Source organism: Ranitomeya imitator, chromosome 6 (genome assembly GCF_032444005.1).
Source record: "Ranitomeya imitator isolate aRanImi1 chromosome 6, aRanImi1.pri, whole genome shotgun sequence".
NCBI classification, from domain to species: domain Eukaryota; kingdom Metazoa; phylum Chordata; class Amphibia; order Anura; family Dendrobatidae; genus Ranitomeya; species Ranitomeya imitator.
This window is the reverse complement of record NC_091287.1, coordinates 139,672,356-139,691,206: the sequence shown is the minus strand read 5'-3', so window position 1 is coordinate 139,691,206 and position 18,851 is coordinate 139,672,356. Positions and strand designations below refer to the sequence as shown.

General features: G+C 44.7%; 1 protein-coding gene across 2 annotated transcripts in view; it reads right to left on the bottom strand.

Annotated features, from left to right (window-relative positions):
- Positions 1 to 18,851, bottom strand: part of EZH2 (enhancer of zeste 2 polycomb repressive complex 2 subunit) — an 84,115-nt gene that overhangs the window by 30,796 nt on the left and 34,468 nt on the right. For both annotated transcript variants that reach the window (XM_069730159.1, XM_069730158.1), the window contains exons 3-6: positions 16,840 to 16,968; positions 13,817 to 13,933; positions 12,427 to 12,547; positions 8,059 to 8,205 (exon numbers count right to left, since the gene is read on the bottom strand). In XM_069730159.1, the coding sequence (XP_069586260.1) occupies positions 8,059 to 8,205; positions 12,427 to 12,547; positions 13,817 to 13,933; positions 16,840 to 16,968 (514 nt within the window). The remainder of the gene's footprint in view (positions 1 to 8,058; positions 8,206 to 12,426; positions 12,548 to 13,816; positions 13,934 to 16,839; positions 16,969 to 18,851) is intronic.

The window sequence follows — 18,851 nt, the reverse complement described above, 5'->3', positions numbered from 1 at the left end:
CTGTGCAGGCGCGACGCTCCTAGCGTTACATTACAGAGTGTCAGGGGGAAAAAAAATGGCGCCGGAAGGCGCGGACTGCCGGGAGCAGGGTCGGGAGCAGGGGGACACCGTGCACATATTTGCGCATGGATTACGCTGTGGAACTTCATGCCACGGCAAGTTGTTACTTACGCCATTCCTTTCCGCCGGCATTTTCTTCGTCCTCCTGCTACCGGAATCGGCACATGCGCAGTCTGCGCTTTCCGGCGCCATTTTCTTGAACACACACTGCAGTGTGTCTTCAAGAAAATGGCGCCGGAAAGCGCGGACTGCGCAGGCGCCGATCCCGGCAGCAGGAGGACGAAGAAAATGGCGGCGAAAAGGAATCAAGTGGCGCAAGTAACAAATTGCTGTGGCATGAAGCTGTGGCACTTCATGCCACAGCTATTTGTTACTTACGCCACCTGATTCCTTTCCGCTGCCATTTCTCCCTGCTCCTGCAATCGGCGCATGCGCAGTCCGCGCTTTCCGGCGCCATTTTGTTGGGGACCTCAGTGTGTCTTCAAGAAAATGGCGCCGGAAAGCGCAGACTGCGCAGGCGCCGATTCCTGCAGTGTGTCTTTAAGAAAATGGTGCCGGAAAGCGCGGACTGCGCATGCGCCGATTGCAGGAGCAAGGAGAAATTCATGGCCCGGAGTCAGGGGGCCTAAAAGTAAGAAATCGCTGTGGCATGAAGTGCCACAGCGTAATGAGGGCGGGATCCTGTGCACACGCTACCTGATTCCGTTCCGCCGCCATTTTCGTGGTCCTCCTGCTGCCGGCATCGGCGCCTGCGCACTCAGCGCTTTCCGGCGCCATTTTCTTGAAGACACACTGCAGATAGGCCCCCTGACTCCCTGCAGTGTGTCTTCAAGAAAATGGCGCCGGAAAGCGCGGACTGCGCAGGCGCCGATGCCGGCAGCAGGAGGACCAAGAAAATGGCGGCGGAAAGGAATCAGGTAGCGTGTGCACAGGATCCGCACATGACAGGATGGGGACGCAGGATGGAGCAGCACATGACAGGATGGGGACACAGGATGGAGCAGCACATGACAGGATGAGGACGCAGGATGGAGCAGCACATGACAGGATGGGGACGCAGGATGGAGCAGCACATGACAGGATGGGGACGCAGGATGGAGCAGCACATGACAGGATGGGGACGCAGGATGGAGCAGCACATGACAGGATGGGGACGCAGGATGGAGCAGCACATGACAGGATGGGGATGCAGGATGGAGCAGCACAAGACAGGATGGGGACGCAGGATGGGGCAGCTCATGGCAGGATGGGGGCGCAGGATGGAGCAGCTCATGACAGGATGGGGACGCAGGATGGAGCAGCACGACAGGATGGGGACGCAGGATGGAGCAGCACATGACAGGATGGGGACGCAGGATGGAGCAGCACATGACAGGATGGGGACGCAGGATGGAGCATCTCATGACAGGATGGGGACGCAGGATGGAGCAGCACATACCAGGATGGAGACCATATACCAATATAAATGCTTGCCACCCGAACGTAGAACGGGTTCAATAGCTAGTGTCATTATAAGCCGCAGTACTGGGGTATTGCAGCATATGCTATAAGTGATCAAACCATCACAGATTCAAGCTCTCTAAGGGGTAAAAAAAAATATAGTAAAAGGAGAGATGTAGAGGGAGGGTGTGGAAGGGTAAGGAGAAGAAGTTGCACGCTTTAAAGAAATATTGTATAAAGATTAAGTCACCCCCTTTCAAAATTATTAAAATCATTTGTTAAAGGCCAGAGAGAGAGAAAAAAAAAAATTGTATGCAACACTAGAAATTCCCCCCAAAAAGCTGTTTGTTTTCTCTCTTCATCATTTCACAGCGCTTGGAATTTTTCCCGTTTTCCAGTACACTTAATGGTAATATGAATTGTGGCATTCAAAACTTCAACTCACCCAACAAAAAACAAGATCTCATAAGGCTAAGTTCACAGAAAAATAAAAAAAATAAAAAGTTATGGTTCTTGCAGCAAGGGGAGGTAAAACCAAAAGTGCAAAAATTAACAATTTTTGGGTCCTTAAAAAGGTTAACCCCTTCATGACCCAGCCTATTTTGACCTTAAAGACCTTGCCGTTTTTTGCAATTCTGACCAGTGTCCCTTTATGAGGTAATAACTCAGGAACGCTTCAACGGATCCTAGCGGTTCTGAGATTGTTTTTTCGTGACATATTGGGCTTCATGTTAGTGGTAAATTTAGGTCAATAAATTCTGCGTTTATTTGTGATAAAAACGGAAATTTGGCGAAAATTTTGAAAATTTCGCAATTTTCACATTTTGAATTTTTATTCTGTTAAACCAGAGAGATATGTGACACAAAATAGTTAATAAATAACATTTCCCACATGTTTACTTTACATCAGCACAATTTTGGAAACAAAATTTTTTTTTGTTAGGAAGTTATAAGGGTTAAAATTTGACCAGCGATTTGTCATTTTTACAACGAAATTTACAAAACCATTTTTTTTAGGGACCACCTCACATTTGAAGTCAGTTTGAGGGGTCTATATGGCTGAAAATACCCAAAAGTGACACCATTCTAAAAACTGCACCCCTCAAGGTACTCAAAACCACATTCAAGAAGTTTATTAACCCTTCAGGTGCTTCACAGCAGCAGAAGCAACATGGAAGGAAAAAATGAACATTTAACTTTTTAGTCACAAAAATTATCTTTTAGCAACAATTTTTTTATTTTCCCAATGGTAAAAGGAGAAACTGAACCACGAAAGTTGTTGTCCAATTTGTCCTGAGTACGCTGATACCTCATATGTGGGGGTAAACCACTGTTTGGGCGCACGGCAGGGCTTGGAAGGGAAGGAGCGCCATTTGACTTTTTGAATCAAAAATTGGCTCCACTCTTTAGCGGACACCATGTCACGTTTGGAGAGCCCCCGTGTGCCTAAAAATTGAAGCTCCCCCACAAGTGACCCCATTTTGGAAACTAGACGCCCCAAGGAACTTATCTAGATGCATAGTGAGCACTTTGAACCCCCAGGTGCTTCACAAATTAATCCGTAAAAATGAAAAAGTACTTTTTTTTCACAAAAAAATTCTTTTAGCCTCAATTTTTTCATTTTCACATGGGCAACAGGATAAAATGGATCCTAAAATGTGTTGGGCAATTTCTCCTGAGTACACCAATACCTCACATGTGGGGGTAAACCACTGTTTGGGCACATGGTAAGGCTCGGAAGGGAAGGAGCGCCATTTGACTTTTTGAATGAAAAATTATTTCCATCGTTAGCGGACACCATGTCGCGTTTGGAGAGCTCCTGTGTGCCTAAACATTGGCGCTCCCCCACAAGTGACCCCATTTTGGAAACTAGACCCCCCAAGGAACTTATTTAGATGCCTAGTGAGCACTTTAAACCCTCAGGTGCTTCACAAATTGATCTGTAAAAATGAAAAAGTACTTTTTTTTCACAAAAAAATTCTTTTCGCCTCAATTTTTTCATTTTCACATGGGCAGTAGGGTAAAATGGATCATAAAATTTGTTGGGCAATTTCTCCCGAGTACGTCGATACCTCATATGTGGGGGTAAACCACTGTTTGGGCACTCGGCAGGGCTCGGAAGGGAAGGCGCGCCATTTGACTTTTTGAATGGAAAATTAGCTCCAATTGTTAGCGGACACCATGTCGCGTTTGGAGAGCCCCTGTGTGCCTAAACATTGGAGCTCCCCCACAAGTGACCCCATTTTGGAAACTAGACCCCCCAAGGAACTTATCTAGATGCATATTGAGCACTTTAAACCCCCAGGTGCTTCACAGAAGTTTATAACGCAGAGCCATGAAAATAAAACATAATTTTTCTTTCCTCAAAAATGATTTTTTAGCCTGGAATTTCCTATTTTGCCAAGGATAATAGGAGAAATTGGACCCCAAATATTGTTGTCCTGTTTGTCCTGAGTACGCAGATACCCAATATGTGGGGGTAAACCACTGTTTGGGCGCACGGCAGGGCTCGGAAGGGATGGCACGCCATTTGGCTTTTTAAATGGAAAATTAGCTCCAATCATTAGCGGACACCATGTCACGTTTGGAGAGCCCCTGTGTGCCTAAACATTGGAGATCCCCCAGAAATGACACCATTTTGGAAACTAGACCCCCAAAGGAACTAATCTAGATGTGTGGTGAGGACTTTGAACCCCCAAGTGCTTCACAGAAGTTTATAACGCAGAGCCATGAAAAAAAAAAAAAAATTATTTTCTCAAAAATGATCTTTTAGCCTGCAATTTTTTATTTTCCCAAGGGTAACAGGAGAAATTTGACCCCAAAAGTTGTTGTCCAGTTTCTCCTGAGTACGCTGATACCCCATATGTGGGGGTAAATCACTGTTTGGGCACATGCCGGGGCTCGGAAGTGAAGTAGTGACGTTTTGAAATGCAGACTTTGATGGAATGCTCTGTGGGCGTCACGTTGCGTTTGCAGAGCCCCTGATGTGGCTTACCAGTAGAAACCCCCCACAAGTGACCGCATTTTGGAAACTAGACCCCGAAAGGAACTTATCTAGATGTGTGGTGAGCACTTTGAACCCCCAAGCGCTTCATAGAAGTTTATAATGCAGAGCCGTGAAAATAATAAATACGTTTTCTTTCCTCAAAAATAATTATTTAGCCCAGAATTTTTTAATTTTCCCAAGGGTAACAGGAGAAATTTGACCCCAATATTTGTTGTCCAGTTTCTCCTGAGTATGGTGATACCCCATATGTGGGGGTAAACTACTGTTTGGGCACATGCCGGGGCTTGGAATTGAAGTAGTGACGTTTTGAAATGCAGACTTTGATGGAATGCTCTGCGGGCGTCACGTTGCGTTTGCAGAGCCCCTGATGTGCCTAAACAGTAGAAACCCCCCACAATTGACCCCATTTTGGAAACTAGACCCCGAAAGGAACTTATCTAGATGTGTGGTGAGCACTTTGAACCCCCAAGTGCTTCATAGAAATTTATAATGCAGAGCCGTGAAAATAATAAATACGTTTTCTTTCCTCAAAAATAATTATTTAGCCCAGAATTTTTTATTTTCCCAAGGGTTACAGGAGAAATTGGACCCCAAAAGTTGTTGTCCAGTTTCTCCTGAGTACGCTGATACCCCATATGTGGGGGTAAACCACTGTTTGGGCACACGTCAGGGTTCAGAAGGGAAGTAGTGACTTTTGAAATGCAGACTTTGATGGAATGGTCTGCGGGTGTCACGTTGCGTTTGCAGAGCCCCTGGTGTGCCTAAACAGTAGAAACCCCCACAAGTGACCCCATTTTAGAAATTAGACCCCCCAAGGAACTTATCTAGATATGTGGTGAGCACTTTGAACCCCCAAGTGCTTCACAGACGTTTACAACGCAGAGCCGTGAAAATAAAAAATCATTTTTCTTTCCTCAAAAATTATGTTTTAGCAAGCATTTTTTTTGATTCACAAGGGTAACAGGAGAAATTGGACCCCAGTAATTGTTGCGCAGTTTGTCCTGAGTATGCTGGTACCCCATATATGGGGGTAAACCACTGTTTGGGCACACGTCAGGGCTCGGAAGTGAGGGAGCACCATTTGACTTTTTGAATACGAGATTGGCTGGAATCAATGGTGGCGCCATGTTGCGTTTGGAGACCCCTGATGTGCCTAAACAGTGGTAACCCCTCAATTCTACCTCCAACACTAACCCCCCCACACCCCTAACCCTAATCCCAACTGTAGCCACAACCCTAATTCCAACCCTAACCCCAACACACCCCTAACCACAACCCTAACCCCAACACACCCCTAACCATAACCACACCCCTAATGCCAACCCTAACCCTAAGGCTATGTGCCCACGTTGCGGATTCGTGTGAGATATTTTCGCACCATTTTTGAAAAATCCGCGGGTAAAAGGCACTGCGTTTTACCTGCGGATTTTCCGCGGATTTCCAGTGTTTTTTGTGCGGATTTCACCTGCGGATTCCTATTGAGGAACAGGTGTAAAACGCTGCGGAATCCGCACAAAGAATTGACATGCTGCGGAAAATACAACGCAGCGTTTCCGCGTGGTATTTTCTGCACCATGGGCACAGCGGATTTGGTTTCCATATGTTTACATGGTACTGTAAACCTGATGGAACACTGCTGCGAATCCGCAGCCAAATCCGCACCGTGTGCACATAGCCTAATTCTAAAGGTATGTGCACACGCTGCGGAAAACGCTGCGGATCCGCAGCAGTTTCCCATGAGTTTACAGTTCAATGTAAACCTACGGGAAACAAAAATCGCTGTGCCCATGCTGCGGAAAAACTGCACGGAAACGCAGCGGTTTACATTCCGCAGCATGTCACTTCTTTGTGCGGATTCCGCAGCGGTTTTACAACTGCTCAAATAGAAAATCGCAGTTGTAAAACCGCAGTGAAATGCGCAGAAAAACCGCGGTAAATCCGCCATAAATCCGCAGCGGTTTAGCACTGCGGATTTATCAAATCCGCAGCGGAAAAATCCGCAGAGGACCAGAATACGTGTGCACATACCGAAACCCTAACCCTAGCCCTAACCCTAACCCTACCCCTACCCCTAGCTTTAACCCTACCCCTACCCCTACCCCTAGCCCTAACCCTACCCCTAGCCCTAACCCTACCCCTAACCCTAACCCTAACCCTATTCTAACATTAGTGGAAAAAAAAAAATTTCTTTATTTTTTTATTGTCCCTACCTATGGGGGTGACAAAGGGGGGGGGTCATTTATTATTTTTTTTATTTTGATCACTGAGATAGATTATATCTCAGTGATCAAAATGCACTTTGGAACGAATCTGCCAGCCGGCAGATTCGGCGGGCGCACTGCGCATGCGCCCGCCATTTTGGAAGATGGCGGCGCCCAGGGAGAAGACGGACGGGACCCCGGCTGGATCGGTAAGTATGATGGGGTGGGGGGGACCACGGGGGGGGGGGATCGGAGCACGGGGGGGGGGGAATCGGAGTGCGGGAGGGGTGGAACGGAGCACGGGGGGCGTGGAACGGAGCACGGGGGGGCTGGAATGGAGCACGGGGGGGTGGAACGGAGCACCGGTGGGGGGTGGATCGGAGTGCAGGGGGGGTGATTGGAGCACGGGGGGGTGATTGGAGCACGGGGGGAGCGGACAAGAGCACGGGGGGGGAGCGGAGCACTGGACGGAGGGGAGCCGGAGCAGTGTACCGGCCAGATCGGAGGGCTGGGGGGGGCGATCGGAGGGGTGGGGTGGGGGCACACTAGTATTTCCAGCCATGGCCGATGATATTTCAGCATCGGCCATGGCTGGATTGTAATATTTCACCCGTTATAATGGGTGAAATATTACAAATCGCTCTGATTGGCAGTTTCACTTTCAACAGCCAATCAGAGCGATCGTAGCCACGAGGGGGTGAAGCCACCCCCCCGGGCTAAACTACCACTCCCCCTGTCCCTGCAGATCGGGTGAAATGGGAGTTAACCCTTTCACCCGATCTGCAGGGACGCGATCTTTCCATGACGCCGCATAGGCGTCATGGGTCGGAATGGCACCGACTTTCATGACGCCTACGTGGCGTCAAAGGTCAGGAAGGGGTTAAAGGGAATTTGTCAGCAGGTTTTCACTATTTAAATAGGAGAGCAGATAATGTAGAAGCAGAAAACCCGACTGCAGGGATGCGTCACTTATTAGGAGGTGTGCTGTAGTTTCAATATAATCAGTGTTTTATCAGCAGGAGATTATCACTGCAGGACTAGGTCTCATATGCAAACCAGTCAGGCTAATTATGTAATCCCTCCCCCACCACTGACTGGCAGCTTTCGTACTCAGCAAGATGTCAATCAGTGGTGTGGGCGGGGTTATACACAACTCAGTATTCAGAGAACTGCTACATCTACAGCAGAGAAAACAGGAATTTTATCAAAACTGCACCAAGCATTTGAGTAAGTGATATTGTTGAAATGTCCTGAATAGTGATACATTGCTGAGGATCAGCCCCTACATCGTGTGTATAATATAAATTTATATACACACACAACAAAAAGTCAGAGAACCGTTATATTTACCGTCTATGCTATCTTCATGATCTTTTTCTTTTTCATCGTGTTCATCATCCTGATTGTCGTCTCCATCATCATCATCTTCATAATCACTATACTGACTGAGTGCATTCACCAGCTCCACAAATATTTCATCATTGATAAAGCCGCATTCTGTAAAGTAAGGACACGTTCCAAGGATGAGGGTTTGGATTTGATTGTCCCCACATGACATCAGACACTTTATTGGCCACTTTTTTATTCTTGGCATTCTGCCCGTAGGGTTTCCTGACATCCCGTGAATGATTTACATTCGCCCCATATAGGTCTCTTGCTATTACACAAACCCTACAATAAGATTGTGTAAGCAACACACAAACATTTCATTACTTGAAAACCCAACTACGGTCAGAAGAACTTTTGAAGAAATAACACATAGATATGTCCCATCTTTTTTGACAGGGAATAAAACCATACCCCCATTTATTACACAAGGCTATGTGCTTTACTTGATATTGCCGTTTTCCCACCAGCTCTGCCAGCCCCACGGTCATTACAGAATCCGAGGCCTGTGCGACTGCCAAGAAAACATGTCCACTAACAGCTGTAACGAGTAATTACCAGCCAGGCAGACAAAAGATTTCAATCAAGGACATGAATCTTGCAGATGTCCAAAAATGTCCCCTCTCGCAGCAAGGGAGATAACGCAATGAGCCTTGTGTCGAAAATCTAGCGGGCAAGAATTGGAGCTGTTGCCCATAAGAACTAATTAGATTCTGCTGGTTTTTTATTTTATAGATTACAGACTTAATCCTTCACGGCCGGAGCAAATCTTTGCAACTGCTTCTCGTGTCATCGTGTTTCCATAACTTTTCCGGTGGTTGTGAGGTATAAATAGCGGGCCCACTGGTTTCCTTCATTACTTACATTTTTTATTTTTTCATCTATTTTTTATTTTACTTTGAGGCTCTGCTTCAATTCCTTGCCATGTGAGTGAAATATATAGCGGTATTAATACTTTCTTGGAGGGGGGTGGGGGGGTTTGCTGTTGAGGGCAGTGACACTAAATTGTGGTCATTTTTTGTCTTTTTTTTGCATAATAAAGCTGAAAAATACTTTTTCATTACTGGATCCATCACCAGATTTCATAATACAAGCTGTACACTTTATTAAATAGCTCCGATGACACCAGTACTTGCTTTGAAAATCCACGTTGGGATGGCAGTATAATCCTTCTATTGAGATGGGAATTGTAGGAGGCCAGCGATAGAGTGAAAGCTTAGTCCAGGTGTGTTCAGTCTGCACCCACCCAGCCTTACTGACCACAGCAGCTTATACTGAGCAGTGTGAGCGCTCAGCAGCAGGAGGGGCGCTGAGAAGCTGTCAATCAGGCAGAGAGAGAGTTCAACTTTCATAACAGATTAAAGAGCAAATCTGACAAGGATTTGCAAATTAAATACACCAGCCTCATCAGCTATAGCGCTTGCCTAATAAGCTGCAGAGGGAACCCGGCTTCCTGGATCGCTCCAGCCGATCAGCTGATCGGAGCCGCAGCTGCAAGTGTCACGGCTGTGTCACTGTCACAACACATACATGGAGAGCCCAACACACGGGATCTCCATGCATGTGCTGTGACTGTCACACAGCCGTGACACTTGCCGCTGTGGCTCCGATCAGCTGGAGTGATCCAGGAAGTCGGGTTCCCTCTGCAGCTTATTCGGTAAGCACTATAGCTTGCCAAATAAGCAGGGAACCCGAACATATTCGCTGAACTCTAATCAGAATATACAGAAATGTACATATATAGGTGTGAAAAAAATGCTGCAAAGTAAGAATGCTTTAAAAATAAAAGTGTTATTAGTTTATTTTTATCAATTTACAAAATGCAAATTGAATGAACAAAAGAGAAATCTAAATCAACTCAATATTTAAGGTGACCGTCCTCTCTCATCAAAAGATCAAAAGAACATCAAAGCATCAATTCTTCTAGGTACACTGGCACAAAGTCAGGGATGTTGTAGGATTATAGTCAGGTGTAGCGTAACCAATTACACCAAACAGGTGACAATTCTATTCATTTAAAACCTAAAACAAACAAAATGAGCACAAACCCTGCTGTAAGTAAATAAGTAAAAGCAATAGTGCATATAAAAAAAAACACCGGGTACTTTGTAATGGTGAGCAAGCTGGGATAAGGTGTTATCCGGGAATGCTCTTGTGCTAACCGAGTGTCTTTGGCGTGCTATAAACATATTTTAGAGTCCCCGCGGATGCATGTCTTGCCTAACAAACAGGTAACCCACTGCATGTGTTGTGGCTGTCAAACAGCTGCGAGGCATGCAGCCGTGGGGCCTAGAACAGATTTTTCGAGCATGCCAAAAACACTCGGTTAGCACCCGAGCATGCCCGGATAACGTCTTATCCGACCACGTTCGCTCATCACTAGTACTTAGTAAACACTGCTTTTGATTTAAATAAATAAATAAAATAAAAGTGTAAAAGCCATCCCACCAGCGTCAAGGTGTACCCAAATCGGGATGGTCCTTACCTCTAGTACTATAACCTTACCATGTGTCAAAGTGACGTCAATGTGAATAAGGGCCAATCAGAACTGGGTCCCAAATGTGGATACCCAGCAACAGAAAAGCTTTATAATCGTAATGTGCAGCTCAAAGAAAGGGAGGCTAAACCCTTACCGGCGTTAAGGGCAGAAAACTGAAATGTAACCGAAATAATTATTTTCATATGTAGGTTAAAAGACAATCATAAACTGAAACAGATGTGTAGGAAGGTTAAGGGTATGTGCCCACGGTCAGGAATCAGCAGCGCTTTGGACGGAGCACATGTCCAATGCATCCAAAGCACTGCCGGCTTTTTAACGCAGACTAGTCCACATATGTTCATTGAACCGTGCAGAATCACCGCACCCAATACATTATATGGGTGATATCTATCTTGCGGACACTCATCTCTCTGCAAGATAAATTGACATATTGCGGTCTGAAAAGACGCGCCGTATGTCTGTCTCCTCAGGTGATCCGCAGGCGTCTCGGTACGCATAGTGGACATGGGATTTCTTGAAATCCTATCCACTGTGCTGTAACATCTGGCTGCTGCGGATGTACGCTGTGCCAACCCGCAGCGTTTAATGACCGTGGGAACATACCCTAAAACTGGGTGAGGGACATCAAATTTTTGCTTCAAAGGGGAGGTTGTGTAAGACAGTTTCATTTCACAGGTCATACACCATGGTAAGACTGAGCACAACATCAAGACGTAAGGTAGTTCTACTGAATCAGCAAGGTAGCTCCCAGGAAAGGATTTCAAAGCAGACCGGGGTCTAAAAAGCTTCAAGAAATGAGCAATGTTGAGGACTATACATGCTATGGTCGTGCAAGGAAACTTCGTGCAGCAGGTGAAAGACACATAGGCCCCAATTCCGCAAAATTGTTCAGGTTGGTCTTGACGAAGAGGTGTGCTGGAGTCAGACCCTCGTTTCATAAAGAGCAATGCATGTTTTTTTTTAAAAAACAAAAAAACAAAAGCATTAGGTAAGTGACATTCACCTTGCTGCAAATCCTACTCAAGCCCCTGTCGGAGTAAGATTTGTGTTATAGCGAACGCAGTCAAATCCCCTTTGTCGGAAATGGGCAAGAACAGTGTGAGAACACCTTAAATCACTCAATGTCAGCACAGCCTCGAGCAATGCCTGTGGACAACAGTGAAGCATAGTGAAGGTTCCTTGCACATTTGGGGCTACATTTCAGCAAGTGGAGTTGGAGATTTGGTTAGGATTGATCGTTTCCTCAATGCGGAGAAATACATGCAGATGCTTAACCATCATGTGATACAATAAGGGAGGCATCTGACTGGCTCCACAACGACCCCAAATATCTAGCTAGTGTCATTAACAACCATCTTCAATGTAAAGAACAAGCAGTCCTGGGTGTGATGACATGGCCCCCACAAAGACCTGATCTCAACATAGTTGTGTTTGTCTGAGATTATCATGAAAAGAGAAGGACGTGCACAAGCCTACATCCACATAAGATCAATGGTTAGTTCTCCAAGATGTTTGGAGCAACCTCCCTGCAGAGTTCTTTCACAAACTGTGCGCAGCTGTACCTAGAAGAATCAATATTGTTTTGAAAGCAAAGGTAAGTTAAGACAAATATTGATTTGATTTAGAGTTCCATTTTGTGCATTCACCTTGCATTATGTTAATTGATAAAAAAAATAAACTATTAAAACTTCTATTTTTGAAAGCATTCTTACTTTGCAGCATTTTTTCCCACGGTACTGTAGCTCATCAATATCCAGGTATACAATTGAGAGCTAATCCTCTTAAGTGAGGTTAACCGTCAGATCAGCAGTCTAATTTGCTAAATATCTTACCCCTGTCTCCATGAACCTTTCCATCATAATTCTTAATTAATTCTTCAATAAAAGTGCCATCTTGATCCAATACCTCATCTCCCATGTAAGGAATGTTATGTAGCACCGTCTCATCTTCTACCTGGGAAAAAAAATGAACAAACTTATAGAAAGTTAAGAGGTATTAATGAGAGATTATCGAGTCTGCCAATCTGCTTCTAAGTTAATTAAGGCCGCAAATCGAATGTTCCTGATACATGCTCTAGGGGAACTCCAGACCCCACAGCTCAATATTCAAAGGATGATATAATTATTATTATTATTTATATAGCACCATTGATTCCATGGTGCTGTACATGAGGAGGGGTTACATACAAGTTACAGATATCACTTACAGTAAGCAAACTAACAATGACAGACTGATACAGAGGGGCGAGGACCCTGCCCTTGCGGGCTTACATTCTACAGGATGGTGGGGATGGAGACAATAGGTTGAGGGTTGCAGGAGCTTCGGTGTTGGTGAGGCGGTAGGTCCGGTAATGGTGAGGAGGCAGCGAGGTCATATATATATATCTATTGTACTCACCGATCACCTGTCCCACCACCCCCCGTAGCCCACCGCCCAGTCCTCCGTACCTCTTCTTTTCGCCTTCCTCCATTGCGTGCATCATCTTCAGCCTTCTTCATGTAGGGTTGGGACTTCCCTGCACACTGCTATTGTGGTGCACCTTTAGATATAACAACATGTGCCCCAACACCTACTCAGCACCCCTGGGGACACACTTTGGTGGCAACATGTGCAGTCAGTGTCCTAGTCAAGCCAGAAGTCCTGGCACAGAGTGAAGGTTGAAGATTATGACTCAGCGGAGAAAGACAAAGATCAGAGGCAAGGAGGACTGGAAGGACGGATGCGAGGATAGTAGAAAAGACAAGTATTATGGGGGTGGGGTTTTGTAACCTTTTTCTAGCGCTCTACGGTTCAGAAAAAAAATGGAGGCTGCAGATAGACCCCATACTGTTTAAATCAAGCTAAAAGATATGAAAAAAGAAAATCTACATTCTGGAGTATATGAATATTTGAGGAGATGTTAATTCCTCTCGAATAAATTTGCTCATCAATAATGTTAACAAAATTTTGAACATTCGTGTTTTACTTTGCATCTACGGTTCCAGCTGAAAATAAGGTCATGAACATGAACTCCGGGAACTCATGAAGATTCCCCCCCCCGTTACCCACAATTATTTTTTTCTGTGCTGATTTTTGTAGGTGTTTTTTAGGTATCATAATGGGCAGCGTAATTTTACGGCATCCTCATACTACAGAAGTCTTACCCAGATGATACCATTTTAGCTAGGGGAAATCTAAAACAGGATACTTTTGAGCAACACAGATATCCTACAAGCAACTTACCATAAAATTTTGTTGTAGAGGCGACCAAGAATACATGATAGGCACAGAGGCTACAGCATTGAGGGTTTTCAGAGGGATGACTTGTTTCGGAAAATCAAAATCACAAGTCACAGAGCACTAAAATATCAAAACAGACAATAGAAAAGTAAAAATAACAAAAAGCACAGCTTTAAACTCAAAACAGATTGCGACCTAGGCCATGATTCTTGAGGTATATATGCCAAAACCTTTTTAATCACTAAATATTGTAAGAAATTATAAAGATAGCAAAGTCCTTGTTTATTCTTGCAGCTAGGACATGTCTTTTACTGACCGCTGCATTAATCACTGGACTCCATGATATACAGCATAAGAACGGTGAGGCCAGTGATTGGCTGCAGCAGTCACATCTGTAGACGGACATGTTGCAGCACCCAAAGAAGCAAACAGCAGGGGATAACACAGAGAATGGGTTGTTCTGTTATTTTACACCACGTATTTGCTACAGCATTTGAGTGATGGATGTGGCACCATCGCTGTGGGAATCATTGGACTGGAGGAAGATGCTTATTTTATGGGTTTCATTTATATGCATTACCTAGAACATTTAAATTATTTACACAAGAGATATTTTTTGCAAGCAATTTACTTTACAGCAGCCATATAGACCATAGACAACAATGGACTGGTGTCAAATGACTTATGGTGGAGTTTTCAAGGCTTCCTCTAACCTGGGCAAAAAACGATATTTCTGCAGGAAGGGGGGAAGCTGGCGAGCAATGACCCTCACCTAGTATCAATGGCTGATCCTATGCTATCTATATATCATTACTTATTATTGCAGTCCTGCCTGCCATGATAACATGGTGACTACTGAAAGTGATATAGCCATCAACTCTAGAAAAGGCTCAGTGGCCAGTATTAAAAACTGCAGGATTTTATTTTATAAGGCTTGCACCGGTTTACACTTGTCTTATTCAGTCTGGAGGTGATGATCAGCTTTTTTCTTTTTTTTTGTAGTATACTTCTTTCTGACTGAGAACTACTCCTATCAGCCTAAGGCAGGTTATGGGCAATTCATTTTCCTGAGGGGCTCTATGAGACTGTGACTGTGTGTGGAGGGCCGAAACAATAGGCTGAAATTAATTCTGTTTAATAATAATATTAACATGCTGAATATTAATCTAAAATAATAATTTTATCACTTATTATTGAGCAGAATTGAATATGCAGACACCCTCTATATACAGCATGAGCCCACACACATGTTCCCCTAGAGTATGAGCTCCCACATAGCCCCCAATACAGTGCGAGACCCACATAGCCTCCTTATATACTGTGTGAGCCCCCTACATTGCATGTGTACGCTTTCAGGCCAGGAGATACATACAAGGTTAGGGTCCCATCAAAAAGCTACGCCTTGGCGCTGCTGATGGGCTCTCCAGAATTGGCCAATATGTGCGCTAAATAACTTTATTTTTTATCATGTTCTCTATAGCAGTCATGCAGTTACAATTTCATATACTCAATGTTTGCATATTATAGCATTTCAGTCCGCAGCTGTATTTTCTTAGTTTTTATTTTAGAGTGACATGTCAAATGAAAAAAGAAAAAATTTACACGCACATCTAGAAGAAAACATACATTTAACAGAAAATTTGGGTTACAGGCTATGTTCTGAAAAATTCCATTTGAGGACTGAAGTTTTGTTTTTTTAAGATCTGTATTTAACCATAAAGAATAAATTGGTGCTCCTATCGCTGACAATTTTCAACTCACAAATCCCGTCCCACACACCCAAATAACTGACCTGTTGCTCTTTTTGCACCACCCATCTTGTTACTAATGCAAATATATCCTAGTTATACAAAGAATGCAGCCATCTGAGCGAGGGCAAAAAAAGGAAAACTTGTTCTTAAACCTCAATAGGAAAACATTGTCTGAATATAAAGCGAGATGTAGGCAGTATAAAGCTGGAAAAGCAGCTTATATGAGAGGAGGAATGTAGCCAATAGAAGTGGGTCAGGGGCTAGTTTGCTCCAGGATTACATCATTTGCTATAGTATTGGCGCATTCATAGTGATCCAATGTAAAAAGATACAAGTATGGAGCTATGTTACTTTAAAGGGGTTATCTAAAGTCTGCAATCACTATGTGGCTGCCGGTTTCTGAATGTTCTGGTGTCAGCGGGCTGCCATAGGACCTCAAGTATGCGATTTGCATCCTTCTGGGAACATTCTGACTAGACGTGGCTGACGTCACTCAATACAACAGAGCTGAGCGAGGAACTACACGTCTAGTGGAAACGGTCCAGAGTAATGCAATCGCATACTTGGGGTTACGTGACAGCTCACATTCACCACCGCAGGATCCTGACAGTGTGCGGTGCACATGCTATTAGGATTCAGAAGTCTGCAGCTCCTTAGAGAGATTGCAGACTTTCTCGTGTGGCCCAAACTACAAACAGCACGAATCAGCACCTGGTTGTACAATTTCAGGCAGGTATGTATTTTTTTCTGAAACGCTCATGTGTTTCAGAGAACATGTAGTTTAAAGATCCGGTGGAGGACCATACGTAAATATGGGACAAGTCTGGAGCCTCCCCCAGCCAACTTCTCCTGGCACCATAATCTAGTTGGCTGACCGGTCTCTCTCCAGTGTGTACGCATGCAGTCCTGTCAGTCACACAGAGGGCACATGGAGAAGTCGTCTGGGAGCGACACCAGGCTAGCTTCGCTTATGTTCCCTGGGTCCACGGTCAGTCAGCTCTTCAAACCGCATTGTTTCAGAGAAAGTTGTACATGCGAGCAGGCTCAGATTCATGCTGCCTGTGGTTTGGGCAGCTTAAATCAAGTGAAAGGTTCCCTTTATCACATTGACATGTCGTCCATCAGCAGCTTTTCAGGTTTCGTGCACCTGTCCCCTTCTGTATAAGATGGTAATATAGCTGCTGGGTGATACTGCTCAGCAACCTGCAGCGCCTCCCCCTCCAGAAGCGGAAATAAGGAGAAGGAATGACAGGATCTTCATTATACAGTTCCTACCTCTCGAGTCCCCCGTAGAGAGCTGACTGAGGTCATAATGTGGACAGGCTGGATTCTTCTCTGTTTCCATTCTTGGTTTAAAATCTCAGTTCGTTCTAGAATTTTTTGCCGATTAGAATTAAACATGCCCTGGAAATACAGGAGAACCAAATCACAAATGAACACAAAATGTGTCGTCACGTGGACTCAACATACGAGGGTGAAAGGATTTCCACTAGTCTCTCTTCCGACTGGTTCCACCTCTGGTTTTAACTAACAAATACTCATGCAAAATACTAACCAAGCCCTGCTGTGACAGTGGCCTACTACTAGGCCTGGATGGGCTTTCTGCCGCTGGATGTAAACAAGAAGGTTATCATCCATGGACTGCAAAGAGATCCTAAAAGAAAGGTTTCTGTGACAAAGGCCATTATCCCCTGCACATGGTAGACAAGCTTCGGCCATAAGGGTATGTGCCCAGGTTCAGGAATTGGCAGCACTTTGGACACAGCATATGTCTGCTGCGCCCAAAGCGCTGCCATCTATAGAACGCAGGTGAATCTGCCTGTGTTCACTGAATCGTGCGGAATCACCACACCCAATACATTGTACGGGTGAGATTTACCCTGTGGAGGCTCTCGTCTCTGCAAGATAAATAAGACATGCTGCGGTCTGGAAAGACGCGCCACATGTCCATCTCCGTGGGTGAGCCACAGGCATCAGTGCATGCATAGTGAGCATGGGATTTCTTGAAATCCCATCCACTATGTAGTAACATCCAGATGCTGCGGGTTGGATGCTGCACAAGTACGCAGCGTCCACTTATCGTGTGCACATACCCTATCTGTTGCATTCTTTGTACTGTAGAGTTAGGCTTTGTGCACACGTTCAGGATTTGCAGGAGAAAAAAACTGATGCAAATACTGATGGCAGGAAAAACACTGCTTAAAGGGAACCTGTCACCAGGTTTGGCCGATATGAAGTAAGGCCAGTGACACCCCCTCGGGCCGGACCACCCCGCAGGTGAGCATAATAAAAGTTATTTTTCTTCTCTTGCAGGTCGGGTTGGGGGCAGATATACAGCATTATAGAATGCTGTATATCAGCCCTGAAAGGTGATGATCTTACTTCAGATTGGCACTTTAAAATACACATTTTGATGTGTTTTTTTCCCATTCATTAAACTGGGTGCAAAACACCTCAAACACCTCAAAAAGGCTGCAGATTTAAATCAGCAAGGAAAAATAAGCAGCGTGTTCATCAGATATCAGAAATTTCACTCACTTTGCTGGGACAGTAAAATGCAGCTTTTTTGCAGCAAAAACGCGATGTGTGACCATGGCCTTAGGGTGAATTTACGAGCTGCAGATTTTCAGTGTGGATCTTGCACTCAAAAATAGCAGCAATTTACAGTACAATACATGAAGATGGGGATTTAAAGAACAACTTCACATGTAGCACAACAGACCCACTGACTTCTTACTGGTGCTGCATCAGATTGCATTGCAAACACTAAGAGGTGACATGACAGCCTATATTTATGTCCTCACCCTCCCTAGGGATAATTAAGAGTTGAAGACGGCGCCTTAACACTACGCTCCCTATATTTGACCCTTTACAACTGAAAGGGTGTAATGTGCTGCTTTACTGCACCATTTCCACAGCAGATTCCACGGCAAATTTTGCTGCGGTGGGTTTTAAGAGGAAATGCATCCTTTATATTCACTGCTTATTCCATTCACTTCTATGGATTTCTCGTGGGTGGAGCCAAATGTGAATGCCCAAGTAAAATTCCAGCTGCATCTACAGATCTCGGAATATATTCTGGGCCAGAAATACATCATCGGGTCTAAAAAGAAAATATCAAAGAACCAGATATTTGCTTTCCATGTAGTTAAAGGTAGAAGCTAACATCAGTTTCCATTCGGCTGATGTGTAACATCATACAACCAGAATGCTTCTAGCAGGAGGTGAACGAGGCCATATGCCCTCATGAAACCTCATATAACGCACAATCCAGGGCTTATCTATGT